The following is a 16,174-nucleotide window of genomic DNA, read 5'->3' on the forward strand; positions in this document are numbered from 1 at the left end:
CCAATAACTTTATACATACCTAATTACGTACGTTATTTTAAGTAGCTTTTTCTTATTAGATTACTCGATGAATCGAGAAATATAATCGATAGAATACTCGATTACAAAAATATTCGTTTACTGCAGCCCTACATTCAACACTGCACATGCTCGAGCGCCTGTACGAGCAGCAGAAAGCCGTGAACGATTTTGTCATGCACTGGTCCGCCTCAGCAGCAGGATGCATATGTTGCTGCGAGGTCAGGTAGCTCATCTGAGGTGCCTGTCAGGTGCTGAAGCCCTTCAAAGTAGCCACAAAGTTTGAGAGGCCTCTTGCACACGACCGTATGCCCTCCGAGACATACGGTCCGTGAGCGTCATTGATTGTCCGCACGGGAGCACACAGCATCATACAATGATGCTGTGCACATCGGGCTGCCCGCGGTACTATTGTCCCACACTCATATGATCTTATGAATGCGGTACAATAGCCCCGTGGCCGGCCGGAAGTGCACATCATTGTAATCTATGATGCTGTGTGCTCCCGTGGACATGGGTTTTCAGCACCGCTGGGGGCTTGGTGACACCCAATTGGACCAAGTTGTCCTCCGCCAGTGTCCATAATGTCACTTACAGTGCTGCCCATAATTATTCATACCCCTGGCAAATTTTGACTTAAAGTCACTTTTATTCAACCAGCAAGTAATTTTTTGACGGGAAATGACAAAAGATAATAAGACGATGTACAAGAGGCCTTATTGTGGGGGGAAAAAATTCTCTGCTTTTTTTTACATTTGAGCAAAAAATACAAGATGTTCCGCACTTCTGATGATCTCTGTGAATGGGAACATGATAATAGGCATCCGCCAAATCTAGAGTTATCATAAAACAGTCCTGAAATAACAGATAGATTGTTGATCTGACCGCTTCCATTTAGAATTTTTTTGTATGTGACATGTTTGTTGAGATCTCTCAGGTTTATGATGACCCTGTAAGAGCCGTTTTTTTTTTTTTACTAAGACTGGTGAGTAGAACCCTCTCCCTTTCTGATCCGGTGGTACTGGAACAACAGCCTGTTTGAACAGTAGAGTCTGAATCACCGATTCTAGAAGCAACTGCCTTTCTTCTTTTAATTTTCTGTTTAATAGGAACCTTTCTGGAGGGAGGGAAGAGAATTCTATTCTGCAACCATGACGTATTGCATCTAGAATCCAAGGGTATTTTGAAATCCCTTCCCAGGCTAAAAGGAATCTTTTTAGTCTCCCCCCCCCCCCCCCCCCCACTGGGTCCCTCGCCTCATTGATTTGGCTGCTTGGTGGACTTGTCGGGGTTAAATAGGAACCCCCTCCCTCTGCCCCTTGAGGGCTGCCAGGAGCCTGAGCTCTCTTTCTTTTTCTGGTCAGGCCTGCCCCTTCTTTGGATACGAAAGGAGCGGCAATGCTGAGAGTCTGGATTCTGACGGGAAACCTTTCTATCAGATGCCTTGTCTAAGATGTCATCTAGTACTGACCCGAAGAGCCTGTCCCCCCTCGCAGGGAATACTACATAGCATGTTTTTAGAGTTGTTGTCCCCAGACCAGGACCTTAGCCAAACCGACCTTCTGGCAGAGTTAGACAGGGCCGCTGATCTGGCGGAGAGTTTGACTAAGTAGAAATGCACATGCACGGGAACCTAAGACTGCTGAAACACTGCACCAAACCCTCAGTTTAGGCAACAGGGAAAGAGACAACCAGCTCCTTCCAAGCTGGAGGAGTTAGTGTCTCTCTGGGGCCTAGTCAAAACAAACACACAGTAAAAGGGTAAAAAAGACTTAGCTAGAGAAGCACCTGGATCAGGAGAACCACCAAACAAGCAGACCACTCCACAGAGGAAATATCAGCCGCAGGATAACAAGTGAGAGGCGGAACATATATAGAGCCTCCTAACTAGATGATGAGCAGCATCTGAGAAGGGGTGGAAACCTGTCAGCAACAATAAAAACAAGAGAGATCTGTCATATAGACTCCTGAGCCTTCAGTCTATCTGACCTTCTAAGATCTCTCCCAAGGCTGGCGGTGACAGTACCCCCTCTTCTACAGTACCAAGTTTATTAGGGTGGGCTCTGTAAAAGGCACTGAGAAGCTGACTGGCATTCTCATCATTCGCTGGGACCACATTCTCTCCTCTGGACCGTAACCTTTCCAATGAACGAGGTACTGAAGGGAACCCGAAGGACATGAGAATCAATAATTCTGGAAATTTGAAACTCCAGACTCCCGTCAACCATGACAGGTGGAGGTGGCAAGGAAGATGGTATAGCAGGTTCCACATAACTCTTTAACAGTCATTTGTGGAAGACATTATGAATCTTCCAAGCCTGCGGAAGTTCAAGGCGAAAAGAAACCGGATTAACAATGGCAGAGATCTTGTATGGACCAATAAATCTTGGAACTAACTTCCAGGATGGCACTTTCAACTTAATGTTTTTAGTGAACAACCACATCAAATCACGCACATTCAGGTCCGGACCAGACACACGTTTCTTGTCAGCCATATGTTTATACCTATCTCCCTTCTTTTTTTTTTTTATTGATTTGAATCTTCCGCCAGATAGATCACAAGGAAGAAGCAAATCTCTCCTCATCAGGTATACCAGAGAAACTATTCTCAGAGAACGTACCAAACTGCGGGTGAAACCCATATGCACCAAAAAATTTTGACTTATCAGTGGACTCCTGACGACGGTTATTCAAAGTAAATTCAGCCAAAGGCAAAAATGAGGACCACTCCTCCTGATTCTCAGCGACAAAACACTTCAAATATGTCTCCAGATTCTGGTTAGTCTGTTCAGTTTGTCCGTTCGACTGAGGGTGAAAAGCCGAAGAGAAGTACAAATGAATCCCTAGGTGAGTACAGAAAGCCTTCTAGAATCTGGACACTAATTGAGTCCCTCTATCAGACACCACATCAGAGGCAATGCCATGTAATTTCACAATGTTATCAATAAATGTCCGAGCCAGAGTTTTGGCATTGGGTAAACCAGAAAATGGAATAAAGTGTGCCATCTTACTGAAGCGATCGACCACCACCAAAATCACAGTGATCCCCGAAGCACTGAGCAAATCGGTGATAAAGTCCATGGACGAGTGCAGCCAGGGACGGGATGGGATGGACAAAGGAAGAAGAGATCCTGAAGGCCGAGTATGAGTCACCTTGGCACGTGCACAGGTCTCACAAGCTGCCACGTAGCCCTCAACACTCTTGCGCAAACCCGGCCACCAGAATCTCCAAGAAATAAAATCAACAGTGGATCTTCTCCCAGGGTGTCCAGCCAGGACAGTATCCTTAAACACCTTATGACAAAGCTCAGAAGGAACAAACAACCTCCCTGGGACACAGGAATCAGGTGTCTCTCCCTGAGCTTCCAACACCTCTGCCTCAAGTTTAGGATAGAGGGTGGATACAACCACCCCATCAGCCAAAATCGGACCATGATCCTCAGTATCCCCCCCCCCAGGGAAGCTACGCGAAAAGGCATTCACCTTGACATTCTTTACACCAGGGTGAAAAGTGACAATGAAATAAAATCTGGTAAAAAACAAAGACCATCTGTCCTGCCTTGGGTTCAAACGTTTAGCCGATTCCAGGCAGGCCAGATTTTTATGATTGGTAAATACAGTAATAGGATGAATCGCTCCTTCTAACCAATGACGCCATTCCTCAAAGGCCAACTTAATGGCCAGCAACTCTCTATTGCCAACATCATAATTTATCTCGGCAGAAGAGAGTTTTTTCGACAAAAAAGAGCACAAGAGCGCCATTTGCCAGGAGAAGGACCCGGAGACAGAACTGCACCAACTCCCACTTCTGATGCGTCAACCTCAACAATAAATGGCTGAGACACATCAGGCTGCATCAAACTGGGAGCAGAAGAAAAACATTCCTTTATAGTGGAAAAAGCATTTAACGTCTCTTTCGACCAGACAGAGAAATCCACCCCTTAGTCATATCAGTCAGAGGTTTGACAATAGTGGAATAATTCAGGCAAAATTTTCTGTAGTAATTGGTAAACCCCAAAAACCTCATAAGCACCTTCTGATTCTTGGGCAGCTCCCAGTCCAACACAGCACAGACTTTTTCGGGATCCGTGCAAAAGCCCGAAGAGGAAAGAAGGTAACCCAGAAAAGGAATCTCTTAAACAGCAAACACACATTTTTCTATCTTGGCATATAACTTATTCTCCCGGAGGATCAGCAAGACTTGTCTCAAATGATCCTGATGACTCTCCATATCGGGCGAGTAAATGAATATGCCATCCAAGTATACCAGATTGACAGAGCAATCATATTCTCTATGAGGGGGCAACTCCTGATCCACACCCTCAGAGAACACATCAGAAAAATCAGAGAGAAACGGGGGTAACATCTTAGTGGATATCCCAGAAAGAGATGTGACGAGACAGTTGTCCATACAGTAATCACTCCAGCTCTTGATCTGTCTCGCTTGCCAATCAATGGTAGGATTATATTTGGTCAATCATGGCAACCCTATCACCAGAGGAGCCGGCAGACCCTTCATTATAAAACAAGAAATACCCTCAACATGGGAATTCCCCACCCTTAAATGGATATCCTGCACCATGTGTGTCAAAGATTTTTGAGAAAGGGGAGCAGAATCAATAGCAAACACTGAGATCTCTTTGTACAGTGCATTAGATCTAAAACCATGCCTCAGGACAAACTGGTAATCAACAAGGTTAACCCCTGCCCCGCTGTCCACAAATACCTTCACATCAATATTTTTGGAATCCAGCGCCATCCTTGCAGGCAGGAGAAAACGGGTACTACCAGTAAAAGATAAGATTCCCCATCAACTCTGCCAAGAGTAAGAGAACAAAACTTATTGGTAACTCCCCCTTTATTTTATTTTTTTCCATTTTCGCCTTGATGTTTTTCATAGGGACAAACATTAACAAAATGACCCTCTTTACCACAAAAGAAACAGAGTCTCTTTCTAGCCCTGGAGTGACCCATCCCAATTGCATAGTTTCATCTCTAAACATGGGCTCGAGTGTCTCAGTACCATGAGTGTCAGAAGAGACCTCCCCCGCTTCAGGTAATACGTCCCGAGGGAATGGAATCTTGCACCTTTCCCTCAGACGTCTATCAATTCGTACCGCAAGAGACATGACAGCTTCTAATGAAACAGGGCTTTCATGGAGTGCAAGAGCATCTTTTAAATTTTCAGATAGCCTCTGACAGAACTGACTCCGGAGAGCAGGGTCATTCCACTCCAAATCACTCAGTTGCCCACCTCCTGAATTTAGAGCAATAGGACTCAGCAGACCGATTTCCCTGTTGAAAGCTGCGCAACATAGATTCAGCCCGAGAAACTCGGTCTGGGTCGTCCTAGGGCTCTGAAAAAATCATCCACCGACCGGAGGGATTGGAATCTGGGCGGCAAAGAAAAGTCCCAGGATTGAGCGGCACCTTTCAATAAAGAAATAACGATCCCCACCTTTTGACTCTCGTCACCAGAGGAGTGAGGGCGTAAGCGAAAATAAAGTTTACAGGACTCCCTGAACAGGACGAAGTTGTCACTTCCTCCGGCAAATCGGTCCGGCAGGGCGATCTTAGGTTCAGAGCAGGTCTGCCCCCCGCTGATGGAGCCAGACGCCTGAAACTTTGTTAACAGATTCACAGAAGTCTGCTACCTCCAAAGACAACCCCTGCATGCGATCCACCAGTGGCGAAACAGGATCCATGTCAACACAGAGCAGGGGAAACAGTAACGGTATACAGCAGCTGATAATGTCACGGGTAGTATAAGGGAGGAGAGACAACCAAAGGAAACCACAGCAAAACAGCAGACTAGGCCCCAAACCTAGGGAACAGGGAGGTCACCACCTAGCAATCCCTGATACTCTCCCTAACTGCTGACAGCATGTGCAAATCTCAATGGTAGAAATGCACATGCGCAGGAACCTAAGACTGCTGAAACACTGCACTAAACCCTCAGTTTAGGGAACAGGGAAAGAGTCAACCAGCTCCCTCCAAGCTGAAGGAGTTAGTGTCTCTCTGGGGCCTAGTCAAAACAAACACACAGTAAAAGGGTAAAAAGGACTTAGCTAGAGAACAACTGGATCAGGAGAACCACCAAACAAGCAGAGCACTCCACAGAGGAAATATAAGCCGCAGGGTAGCAAGTGAGAGGCGGAACATATATAGAGCCTCCTAACTAGATAATAAGCAGCATCTGAGAAGGGATGGAAACCTGTCAGCAACAATGAAATCAAGAGAGATCTGTCAGATAGACTCCTGAGCCTTCCGTCTATCTGAACTTTTAAGATCTCTCCCAGGGCCGGCGGTGACATTTATATTGGCTCTAGAACTCAAGGCGTTCTGTATTCGTAGCAATATTGATATTAAAGGTCTGGAACTTACATCCATCCATGTTGTTTATCCATCACTCCATCACTTTGGAAAAACGCCTTGCTGTTGGCGTGAAAAGTAGTGCCATCCCCTGTTACAAGCTGGAAAATTCAGTGCCGTCCCTTTCCAAGAGCGGGAAAAAGAATGTTTGCTGCGCCACCATAGACTATTCATTATGTCTCCAAATGTCTGCGCCGCCCCCCTTATGCAAGCGTACCTTTGGGGCGGGCTGGTGAGAAGGCGGAGTCTATGTGATGGGTGGAGAAACGTGCTGGACGTCAATCGGTGTAACAAGCCGGAAGGGTCTAGCGTCATGGCGGAGAACCAGCCACCAGGATTTGAGGAGGGTATGGAACAGTAGTATTACTCACTGTTCTCAGGGAGCTGCAGAACAGTGAGTAATGCTACTACCCCCATCGGCCCACCATAACACTCACACACATTGCCCCTAAGGTCCAGTCGCTGCACATCCAGTGTAATTGTGATCTGTGACCCGTGTGTCCATCCCGGCACAAGACTCTCCAACATCACAGAATAAAGCCTGCCCTGAGGACCATGCCCCGGTTGTATGCAGATCCCTGGCCGCACAAACTAAACACCAACAATCTCCACGAGTTCCTCTAATCACCTGTAACCAAGGTAAAATGCCCCATAAGAAGTTCTCCTGGAGCTCGGAGCATTAAAAGACATTTTTTGTTACTTTATGATTTTTTTCTTCTCATTGGAGATTTCACTGTGCGTCCTGGTGACTGATCCACCTTCACATAGCGATGGCTGTACCCAACTGCGGACTCCAATCCACTGGAGCCGAGCTGTTCGCAATCATACCACTCGGAACCAAACCAGTTTTACAGTAATAATCAATTCCCGAAGTTACTACACAAGTGTCAAGCGACGTTGCAAAGTAATAACTGTGGCTTATCTGAGCCCATACATTCTAATACTGTACGGAGAGAGATCTAATGCCCAATAACTGCTGGTACAAAAAAAAAAACTCGCCTCCTCCATTTGATGGCTCCGCTGTGAACACTCGCTGCACTGGAAGCTGTGTTCCTCCATTATGACGTTTTTTTTTAACACAAGTGGGGGAGGGGCAGGAGTTTAAGGCTGTACTAATGAGCACTCCACAATGGAAGCATTCTTTAGTAACAGTCCATACAGGAAAATGTCGGCAATTATTATTGGCGGTAGAAAAAAATTACTGGCATCGGCAGAGGCACTTATTTACCAGCTTGGCTGGTGAGTAACCGGCCGGTTGGCAACCCTAGCCACATGTGAACATGCTGTAAAGTGAGGACATTCCTCAGGGTTCTGGATTTCTAGGACATGGACATATCATATAGCTGCCGCCATTCCTGACATCCACCACACACAAGAGGCGGCTTCTAGTGATGACATTTATGGATGTTACTAACAGCCGGGGACATTTTCTCTCCACAGTCACAATCTACAGGTTTTATACTAACGCTCTGTGGACGCCTCACCCACATCTCATCTTCTTATTCTTACAGATTGGGTAATAATCATCTACCAGACACTTCCTGCGTCCAGTTGGCATCTGTAATAAGGAATAACCCGTCCCTGAAGATACTTGTCCTGTCTCGTAACCGTCTGTCTGGTCCTCACTTCAGTGACTTGATGGAGGCTCTGTCCAGTCCGGCCTGCAGGATAGAGACATTACGGTGAGTATAAGAGATGTGTACAGGACTGAGACATGTGGGGCACAAGTTATACATGGAGTTTATTCTATTTTATACTGTGCACAATAGCCCCATGTCTATTTACTCTTTATCTCTCCTACGTTTACTCTTTGTCTAAACCCCCAATCATTTCTGGTCTCTTAATGACCCTCTATTAATGTTCCATGAAGTGTTCTCCTCTATCAGAACACACTTAGTAGGACACTTTACTATCATAGCCCCTTCAGTCTCCTCCTATCTCCCATAAAACAGTACTTTGCAAATGGACACTCAAGCAGTGAGAACGTGAACAAAAAGTCTCCCAATGTGAAGTTCTGGCAAAGCCAAACCCCTCTAAAAGACACCCACCATGTTCTCTCTCGCCCACAGACAGAGTACAATCTTTGCCTCTCCGATTCTGTTGAATGATGGTCCCTTCAGAAATATTATACCCTAAACAATAGGCCGTTCACCCCACTAGCTAGGACACTTCAATCAACCCCATCTTTCGGGCCCTTTTATAAACTCCACACTATTCAAGGCACAATAACCATTAATCCTAAAAAAATCCTTCCTATCCCACCTCTATTCACAACCACAGACCTCCTCTTCTGAACAGATTGCTACCTATTTACAGAAGACTAGTCTCCCACACCAGACTCTCCAGTATCACTATTACCTTCTGAAATGACCCCAATAGCGGTAGAATGGAAAATGCTTCCCTTAAGATTCAGAAATGCCCAGGCCCCAATGGCTTTTTTTTGGATTATATTATAAAACGTTCTCCTCCATACTTAGTCCTTACCTAACAGAATGTTTTAATGCAATGTAACTCCAGTTCAACAAGAATTTCTCCAGACAGTGATATCCATCATCTCCAAACCTGATCAAGATCCCCTTGATCGAGTCAATTATCACTCCATCTCACTTATTAATATAGACTCTCTACCAGGACACTAGCAACCCCGCTTAATACACGATTATCTTCCTTGATTGGAAGGATCAACAACCACATCAGAGGCATACCGCATCTCATTCACTCCTGTAATGCTAGGGGCATCCCTGCCTTGTTGCTCTCTCTAGATATTCATAAGGCTTTTGGTACCTTATCATGGCTCTACTTGTCCTCTATACTGAGACACTGGAGGTTCCCACCCGAATTCCTTACATGGCTTCAAGTACTTTATGCTAACCCTCAAGCATTTGGAGCACAGCTGGGCATATTTCTTTGAGGTGGCACATAACTGGGCATAATTACTGTGAGGGGGCACATAACTGGGGGGCATAATTACTGTGAGGGGGCACATAACTGGGGGGCATAATTACTGTGAGGGGGCACATAACTGGGCATAATTACTGTGAGGGGCACATAACTGGGCATAATTACTGTGAAGGGGCACATAACTGGGCATAATTACTGTGAGGGGGCACATAACTGGGCAGATTACTGTGAGGGGGCACATAACTGGGCATAATTACTGTGAGGGGGCACATATCTGGGCATAATCTGTGATGGCACAATGCTCACATAAATACTGTGGGGTGGGGGAATAATTACTATGTGGGGGCATTTAGGGGATTTGCTGGGATTAGGTGTTTAGTTATGTTTTGGGTGGAGTTAGAGACGTGACCACACAGTGTCCCTCTTCCTTATTTTAAAAAATTGGGAGGTATGAGGTTTGTTGTGACCTCCCCCTCCCTGTGCATCATTGTGGGAACTCAGGCACGAGCACATTTTCATGAAACACAATTAGTGTCGAGCAGAGTGTTTCAGGACACAGCACAAGTTCCCCTCGAGTCTCTCTGTTCTCAGCGCGGCGCAGTAACACGGCAGGCAGGAAACTATGAGAGATAGCCGTGCTTTCATTGGTGGTTGGTGGGACTCCTCCTCCTGACCTCCGACACTTCTCCACTTTCCTCCAGCGCAGCATTGACCCCCATCTCACTGCTGTGTGCACGCATGCGCAGTGCAGACTTCAGATTTCGGGGAACAGGTTTTAATGGCTGTGTTTTTTTTCGGCTGGATGCTACGGGCGGCAGAAGAAAACACCCGGGTTTTGCGGACTGTAAATTTACGGACAGTTGGCAACCCTGGCTAGGTGAAGGCATTTTTTTTCTTAAAAACAAAGCATGGTGACCGGTCTAGTCACAAATGGCAACAATAAAGTCTTGTCGCCATTTATGATCCTAATTCGCACTGGCGAACATTTTGGTCGTCATCTGGAGCACTGTCATGTCTGAGAAGAGCAGCGCTATCAGTAATACCTGCCCCCCGCTGTATAACACATAATGGGAGCAGTGACCCCCTCCCCTGATAACACACAGGTAAGTGTTCTAGGACTGACCTCATCAGAACCTGCATTGTGCCTCCACATGGAGGAGGTGTCATATGTCCTGAGAGACATCTGGAGGGACAGGAAGGACACTATGGAAGGACACTCTGCTTCTATGGGGCGGATTATGGGTCTGAGCAACTCCCAGGTTATACAGAGCTGTAATATGTACATGAGCCCTTACCGCCGTAGAGCGCTCATCTCTGCCTGTGCTATTATTACCGGGGTGGTTGTAATTTACTCAGAATGGAGACTATTACTGCTCGTTATCAATAAGTAATTATCAATACCAGCAGAGTCCAGAGAAACCCTGAATGTAGTGTAATGTCTACTAATAATTCATCCCCAAAATAACTGACTGAGCGAGGGCAGAGCCACATGTGTCCTGTAGTAATGTGAGGAGGGAAACGGGGCCACAATAGATGGTGGAAGAAGGAGAGCTCTCCTCCAGCTTTATGACTCTTGTACATTCATGTTCTGCCATCATCACTGATTTATGTCATATCATAAAGTGAGGACACTCCTCAGGGTTCTGGATTTCTAGGACATGGACATATCATATAGCTGCCGCCATTCCTGACATCCACCACACACAAGAGGCGGCTTCTAGTGATGACATTTATGGATTTTACTAACAGCCGGGGACATTTTCTCTCCAGTCACAATCTACAGATTTTATACTAACGCTCTGTGGACGCCTCACCCACATCTCATCTTCTTATTCTTACAGATTGGGTGGTAATCGTCTACCAGGCACTTCCTGCATCCAGTTGGCATCTGTAATAAGGAATAACCAGTTCCTGAAAAGACTTGAATTGTCTGGTAACCCTCTGTCTGGTCCTCACTTCAGTGACTTGATGGAGGCTCTGTCCAGTCCGGCCTGCAGGATAGAGACATTACTGTGAGTATAAGAGATGTGTACAGGACTGAGACATGTGGGGCACAAGTTATACATGGATTTTATACTATTTTATGCTCCTCACCATTGTTATGTTTATGAGATAAACTGCTGACTAGGGTTGTCACGATTCCAAAATTTTGATTCAATTTCGATACCATAAAAAAGTATTGCGATACTCTGTACCATTCGATACCATGCAAAAAAACACCAAGAAAGCCGTGTGCATTCCGCATTTTATGGCCCATAATAGAACTCTCCTATCCTATTTTATGGGGTGACAAGGTGACTAAAAATGGCGAATGGTGCGGTTTTGATTTATTTTTTTATTTTCTGTTACAGCATTCACTGCATAGGAGATATTGTTTAATATTTAAATAGTTTGCACTTTTTCAGGCGTGGAAATATGTAATATGTTTATTTTTTTATTGTTTATGTTCTGCCTCTCCAGTCTAAGTATTGAAAGTGTGATCTCTGTAACTTACAGTTGTGATGAGATAGCTGTAACCATCAAAATCCAAACTGTGCAGATCATACACCAATGAACAAATGGATAGGTCAAACAATCATGGGGTGAGCAGCTAACAGGATACATGTGTCTGAGATGAAGAGTAAAGGCAGAATGCAAGGGAGAGAGGAGAGGAGACTATACAGAGAGCACAGCAGGAAGGGAAGAGAGAAGGGACACACAGAATAAAAAGGCAAACCATGCAGGTGTAACATCACACTCCCCTGTCGAAATCTATGATTTCTAATAACAATAATAAACTTAAGATAAGTCCATGAATAATAGATGTTTCTTCTTCTTTAAAATCTGCCTAACGAAAAGTAACAACAGAAATTCAACAAGGAAAACATTACTACAATACTTGTAGAAGTGCTCTTTAAAGTGTTGACAGCGTTAGGAGGAAGATAGATCCGTGAGTCCATCTTTAGAGGGGAAGGCAGCGACATGAACCAGTCCTTCTTTCCTCCCTTTAATCAAGTTGACTTGAAGGGCTGTCTTCAGAGGGGAAGGCAGCAACATGCACCAGTCCTTCTTACCTCTCTTTGCATCAGGTCGGTGGGAGAAGTTCATCTTCCTGTTTTGGCAGAAGCAGTACCAGCTCGTTTATGGGTCTGAAGTAGTGTCTTGCAGAACCTTCTTTCATTACTTTAACTTCTGCTTTCCGCACCTTGCCGTCGTTACTTGGAATAGTCTTTGTAATAAGACCCATAGGCCAATTGTTACGATGAGCATCCCTTTCTTTCAAGAGAACAATGTCCCCGACTACTTGCAGGTCGGGTTTGCTGACTTGCCATTTTCTACGACTTTGAAGGTTGCAAAGGTATTCCATCTTCCAATGGCTCCAAAACTCATTAGCAAGAAGTTAGAACTGTTTCCATTGGTGTTTGTAAACATTTGAACAATCAAAGTCTTGAGGAAGAGTAGTGGCTATTTCGATCTTTTGAGTTAGAAGGGTGGATAGAGTTAGCAATACTGGAGACTTTGGGTCTGAGGAAACAGGAACAAGTGGTCTGATTTCCTTATCTGACCCCAAATGGATAAGTTCAAAGGTAGACTTTACAGGGCTTGAGATTAATTTGTCATTCAAGAGTACTGGTGGAGATATCCATGATGTATCCAGAAAAGCAGCAGCAGGTACTGCACGACTGCCTAGGTCGGCAGGGTTAAGATCAGTGGGTACATAATGCCATTTCTTGGGAATGGAGAATTTCCTAATGCGTTCCACTCGATTGTCGACATACATATGGAACTGTCTTTTTTGATTGTGTATGTATCCTAGCACGATTTTGCTGTCTGTGTAAAAGTCAAAGGAGTCAATGTTGAAGTCTGTTTCGTGCTTTATAGGCTCAGCAATTTCAACAGCTAACGTGGCTGCACAGAGTTCGAGCCTTGTAATAGTATGTGCAGGCTTTGGAGTTAGCTTGGCCTTGCCCATGACGAATCCTACACCTATTTCACCGTTGGGGTGTACAACCCGGAGATTGGGTACCACAGCTATGGCTTCCATGGATGCATCAGAGAAGATATGGATCTCTAGTCTGGTGTCATTTTTCAAGGACCCAAGAGTGTAAAATCGTGGTAGCTTAAACTGTTCCAATGCCTGGAGGGACTGCTTCCAGGATTCTCACCTTTGTTGTTTCTCTTTGGGTAAAGGGGTATTCCAGTCAGTATTCCACTCAGTCATGAGTTTCCTGGCTGGAGTATGCAGGCTTGCACTGTTTGCTGCTATATTCCAGTGTCCATATACATCTCACTATACATGCATAGCTAGCAAGGATCCTTTGAAAGATATTTTGCAGATCTTCTAAGATCCTTTTCACTGATTTTTTGACTGTTCTGCTTCTCCAATCTAAGCACTAAAAGTGTGATCTCTGAAACTTACAGTTGTGATGAGATAGCGGTAACCATCGATCTTAGTTGAATTGGCTGACAGTGACTCGATCCAAACGACACCTTGTAGGTCATGAAGGAGTTTATTCCATACTGCGCAGATCATACACCGATGAACAAATGGATAAGTAAAAAAATCCAGCAGCAGGCTCAGGATAAAATCGAATTTCTTTATTTCTTTATTATAAAATTCGTAGGCTGACCAGACAGGCAAGGTCTACACGTTTCGACTGTACGCCTTTAATCATTAGAGATAGCCTTGCGGTTCGCCCGACGGTGTCATATGTCCTGAGAGACATCTGGAGGGACAGGAAGGACACATCTGCTTCTATGGGGCGGATTATGGGTCTGAGCAACTCCCAGGTTATACAGAGCTGTAATATGTACATGAGCCCTGTTGCGGAGCTTGAAGATATACCCTCAATATCTTCACTTAAATCCCCTTGTAGCTGAAGAAACAGGTCAATATTCAAGAGACAATTTCCCCAGTGACTGGACGACACACAGTTTGGGAGTCAACTGACTTTACTAGGCATGTGCACCTGCTTTCAAACCTCCAACAGCCTCATTTACATACAATACATAGATTACTATGGTACAAGGAGAGGTGGGGTCAGACAATAGCAAGGGCTGATGGGAGGTTGAGGGGGGAGGGGAAGAGGTACAGACAAGAAAGACATTCGATAAGTGGCGATGTTTGCCACAATGCTCCCCCAGAACCAAGCCGGCATACACAGTCTGATCCCAACGGATCGGCTTGGGGATGTCCGGAGGAGCGCTCACAGATCACTTTTCAAGTTCAGTTTGTCTGGATAACCCGTCGGCGTTGCCATTTTGCTTCCCAGGGCGGTAGTGGATGGTAAAGTCAAAAGGCTGCAGCGCCAAACTCCAGCGCAGCAGCCGGGCATTGTCTCCGGACACCCTGTTCAGCCACACCAGCGGGTTGTGATCTGTGAATAAGGAAAAGGGTTGTCCATACAAATAGGGCTGCAGCTTTTTAAGGGCCCACACCACGGCCAGGCATTCTTTTTCTATGGCGGCGTAGCTGACTTCCCGGGGTAAAAGTTTTCTGCTTAAGTAAGCCACTGGATGCTCGCCGCCATCTTCTCCGACTTGGCTCAGTACTGCCCCCAATCCAAACATAGAAGCGTCTGTGTGGACAAGAAAGCGTTTAGTTGGATCAGGGGCGGCAAGTACAGGTGCATTCACAAGAGCCGTTTTTAGTTGCTGGAATGCCTGCTCACACTCTGGGGTCCAGACTACTATCTTAGGAAGATTCTTGCGGGTCAAATCGGTGAGGGGTTTGGCCAGGGTACTGTAGTTGGGTACAAATTTACGGTAGTATCCTGCGGTACCTAGGAATGCCAGTACTTGAGTTTTGGTCCGAGGGGTTGGCCATTTGGCTACAGCCTCTACCTTAGCCGGTTCAGGTTTTTGTTGGCCACTCCCTACCCGGTGTCCTAGGTATTGGACTTCTGCCATCCCTATATGGCACTTACTGGGTTTCAGAGTTAATCCTGCCTCCCTAATACGGTCTAGTACGGCTCCTATGTGGGTCAGGTGTTCAGTCCAGGACTGGCTGAAGATCGCTATATCATCTAGATAGGCGCAAGCGTACTCCTGGAACCCATCCAATAGCCGATCCACCATCCTCTGAAAAGTAGCCGGAGCGTTTTTCTTAGCTACAATGTACTCGTGTACATCTGCTATCAGTCTTTCTAGTGTCTCCACGGAGGGGATGTTTGGGTAAAAAGCTAACCTGCTATTTAGCTCTCTTGCAAATTCCGTTGGCTCTGTCTCCTGTGGAGCTGCCGCAGTGGTCGCTCTGTCCCCCTCCATGAGTTCGGCCACAAGAGTAGCTTTGGTTTTGTTGCTGGCTTTTCTTCCCCTTGCTTCCAATAATTCCTTTAACGTAGTTCGTTTCAATGTTGCATAATTCGTCTCCATTCACCGTTCGTTCGAATGACTGCACATATTCTTGAACTCCGGTATATCCGAATGGCTGTTTCAACGAACTGCTGCTTTGCTGTGCGGTTTGAATCCCGCCGCTTGCCACCAATTGTTGCGGAGCTTGAAGATATACCCTCAATATCTTCACTTAAATCCCCTTGTAGCTGAAGAAACAGGTCAATATTCAAGAGACAATTTCCCCAGTGACTGGACGACACACAGTTTGGGAGTCAACTGACTTTACTAGGCATGTGCACCTGCTTTCAAACCTCCAACAGCCTCATTTACATACAATACATAGATTACTATGGTACAAGGAGAGGTGGGGTCAGACAATAGCAAGGGCTGATGGGAGGTTGAGGGGGGAGGGGAAGAGGTACAGACAAGAAAGACATTCGATAAGTGGCGATGTTTGCCACAAGCCCTTACCGCCATAGAGCGCTCATCTCTGCCTGTGCTACATTACAGCTGTATGGCGGTATTATTACTGCTGACCTCGGCTGTAATTTACTCAGAATGAAGACTA

At 45.6% G+C, this 16,174-nt stretch overlaps 1 protein-coding gene across 7 annotated transcripts in view; it reads left to right on the forward strand.

The window, feature by feature from the left end:
• LOC122922210 (NACHT, LRR and PYD domains-containing protein 12-like) overlaps window positions 1–16,174 on the forward strand; it is a 73,548-nt gene that overhangs the window by 32,598 nt on the left and 24,776 nt on the right. For all 7 annotated transcript variants that reach the window (XR_006387109.1, XM_044272738.1, XM_044272739.1 and 4 more), the window contains exons 7-8: window positions 7,902–8,072; window positions 11,133–11,303. Coding sequence is in view for 6 of the 7 variants with exons in the window: in XM_044272738.1 (XP_044128673.1) it covers window positions 7,902–8,072; window positions 11,133–11,303 (342 nt within the window). In the remaining variant the exon portion in view is untranslated. The remainder of the gene's footprint in view (window positions 1–7,901; window positions 8,073–11,132; window positions 11,304–16,174) is intronic.

The sequence above is a fragment of the Bufo gargarizans genome, chromosome 11 (genome assembly GCF_014858855.1).
Source record: "Bufo gargarizans isolate SCDJY-AF-19 chromosome 11, ASM1485885v1, whole genome shotgun sequence".
Classification (NCBI taxonomy): domain Eukaryota; kingdom Metazoa; phylum Chordata; class Amphibia; order Anura; family Bufonidae; genus Bufo; species Bufo gargarizans.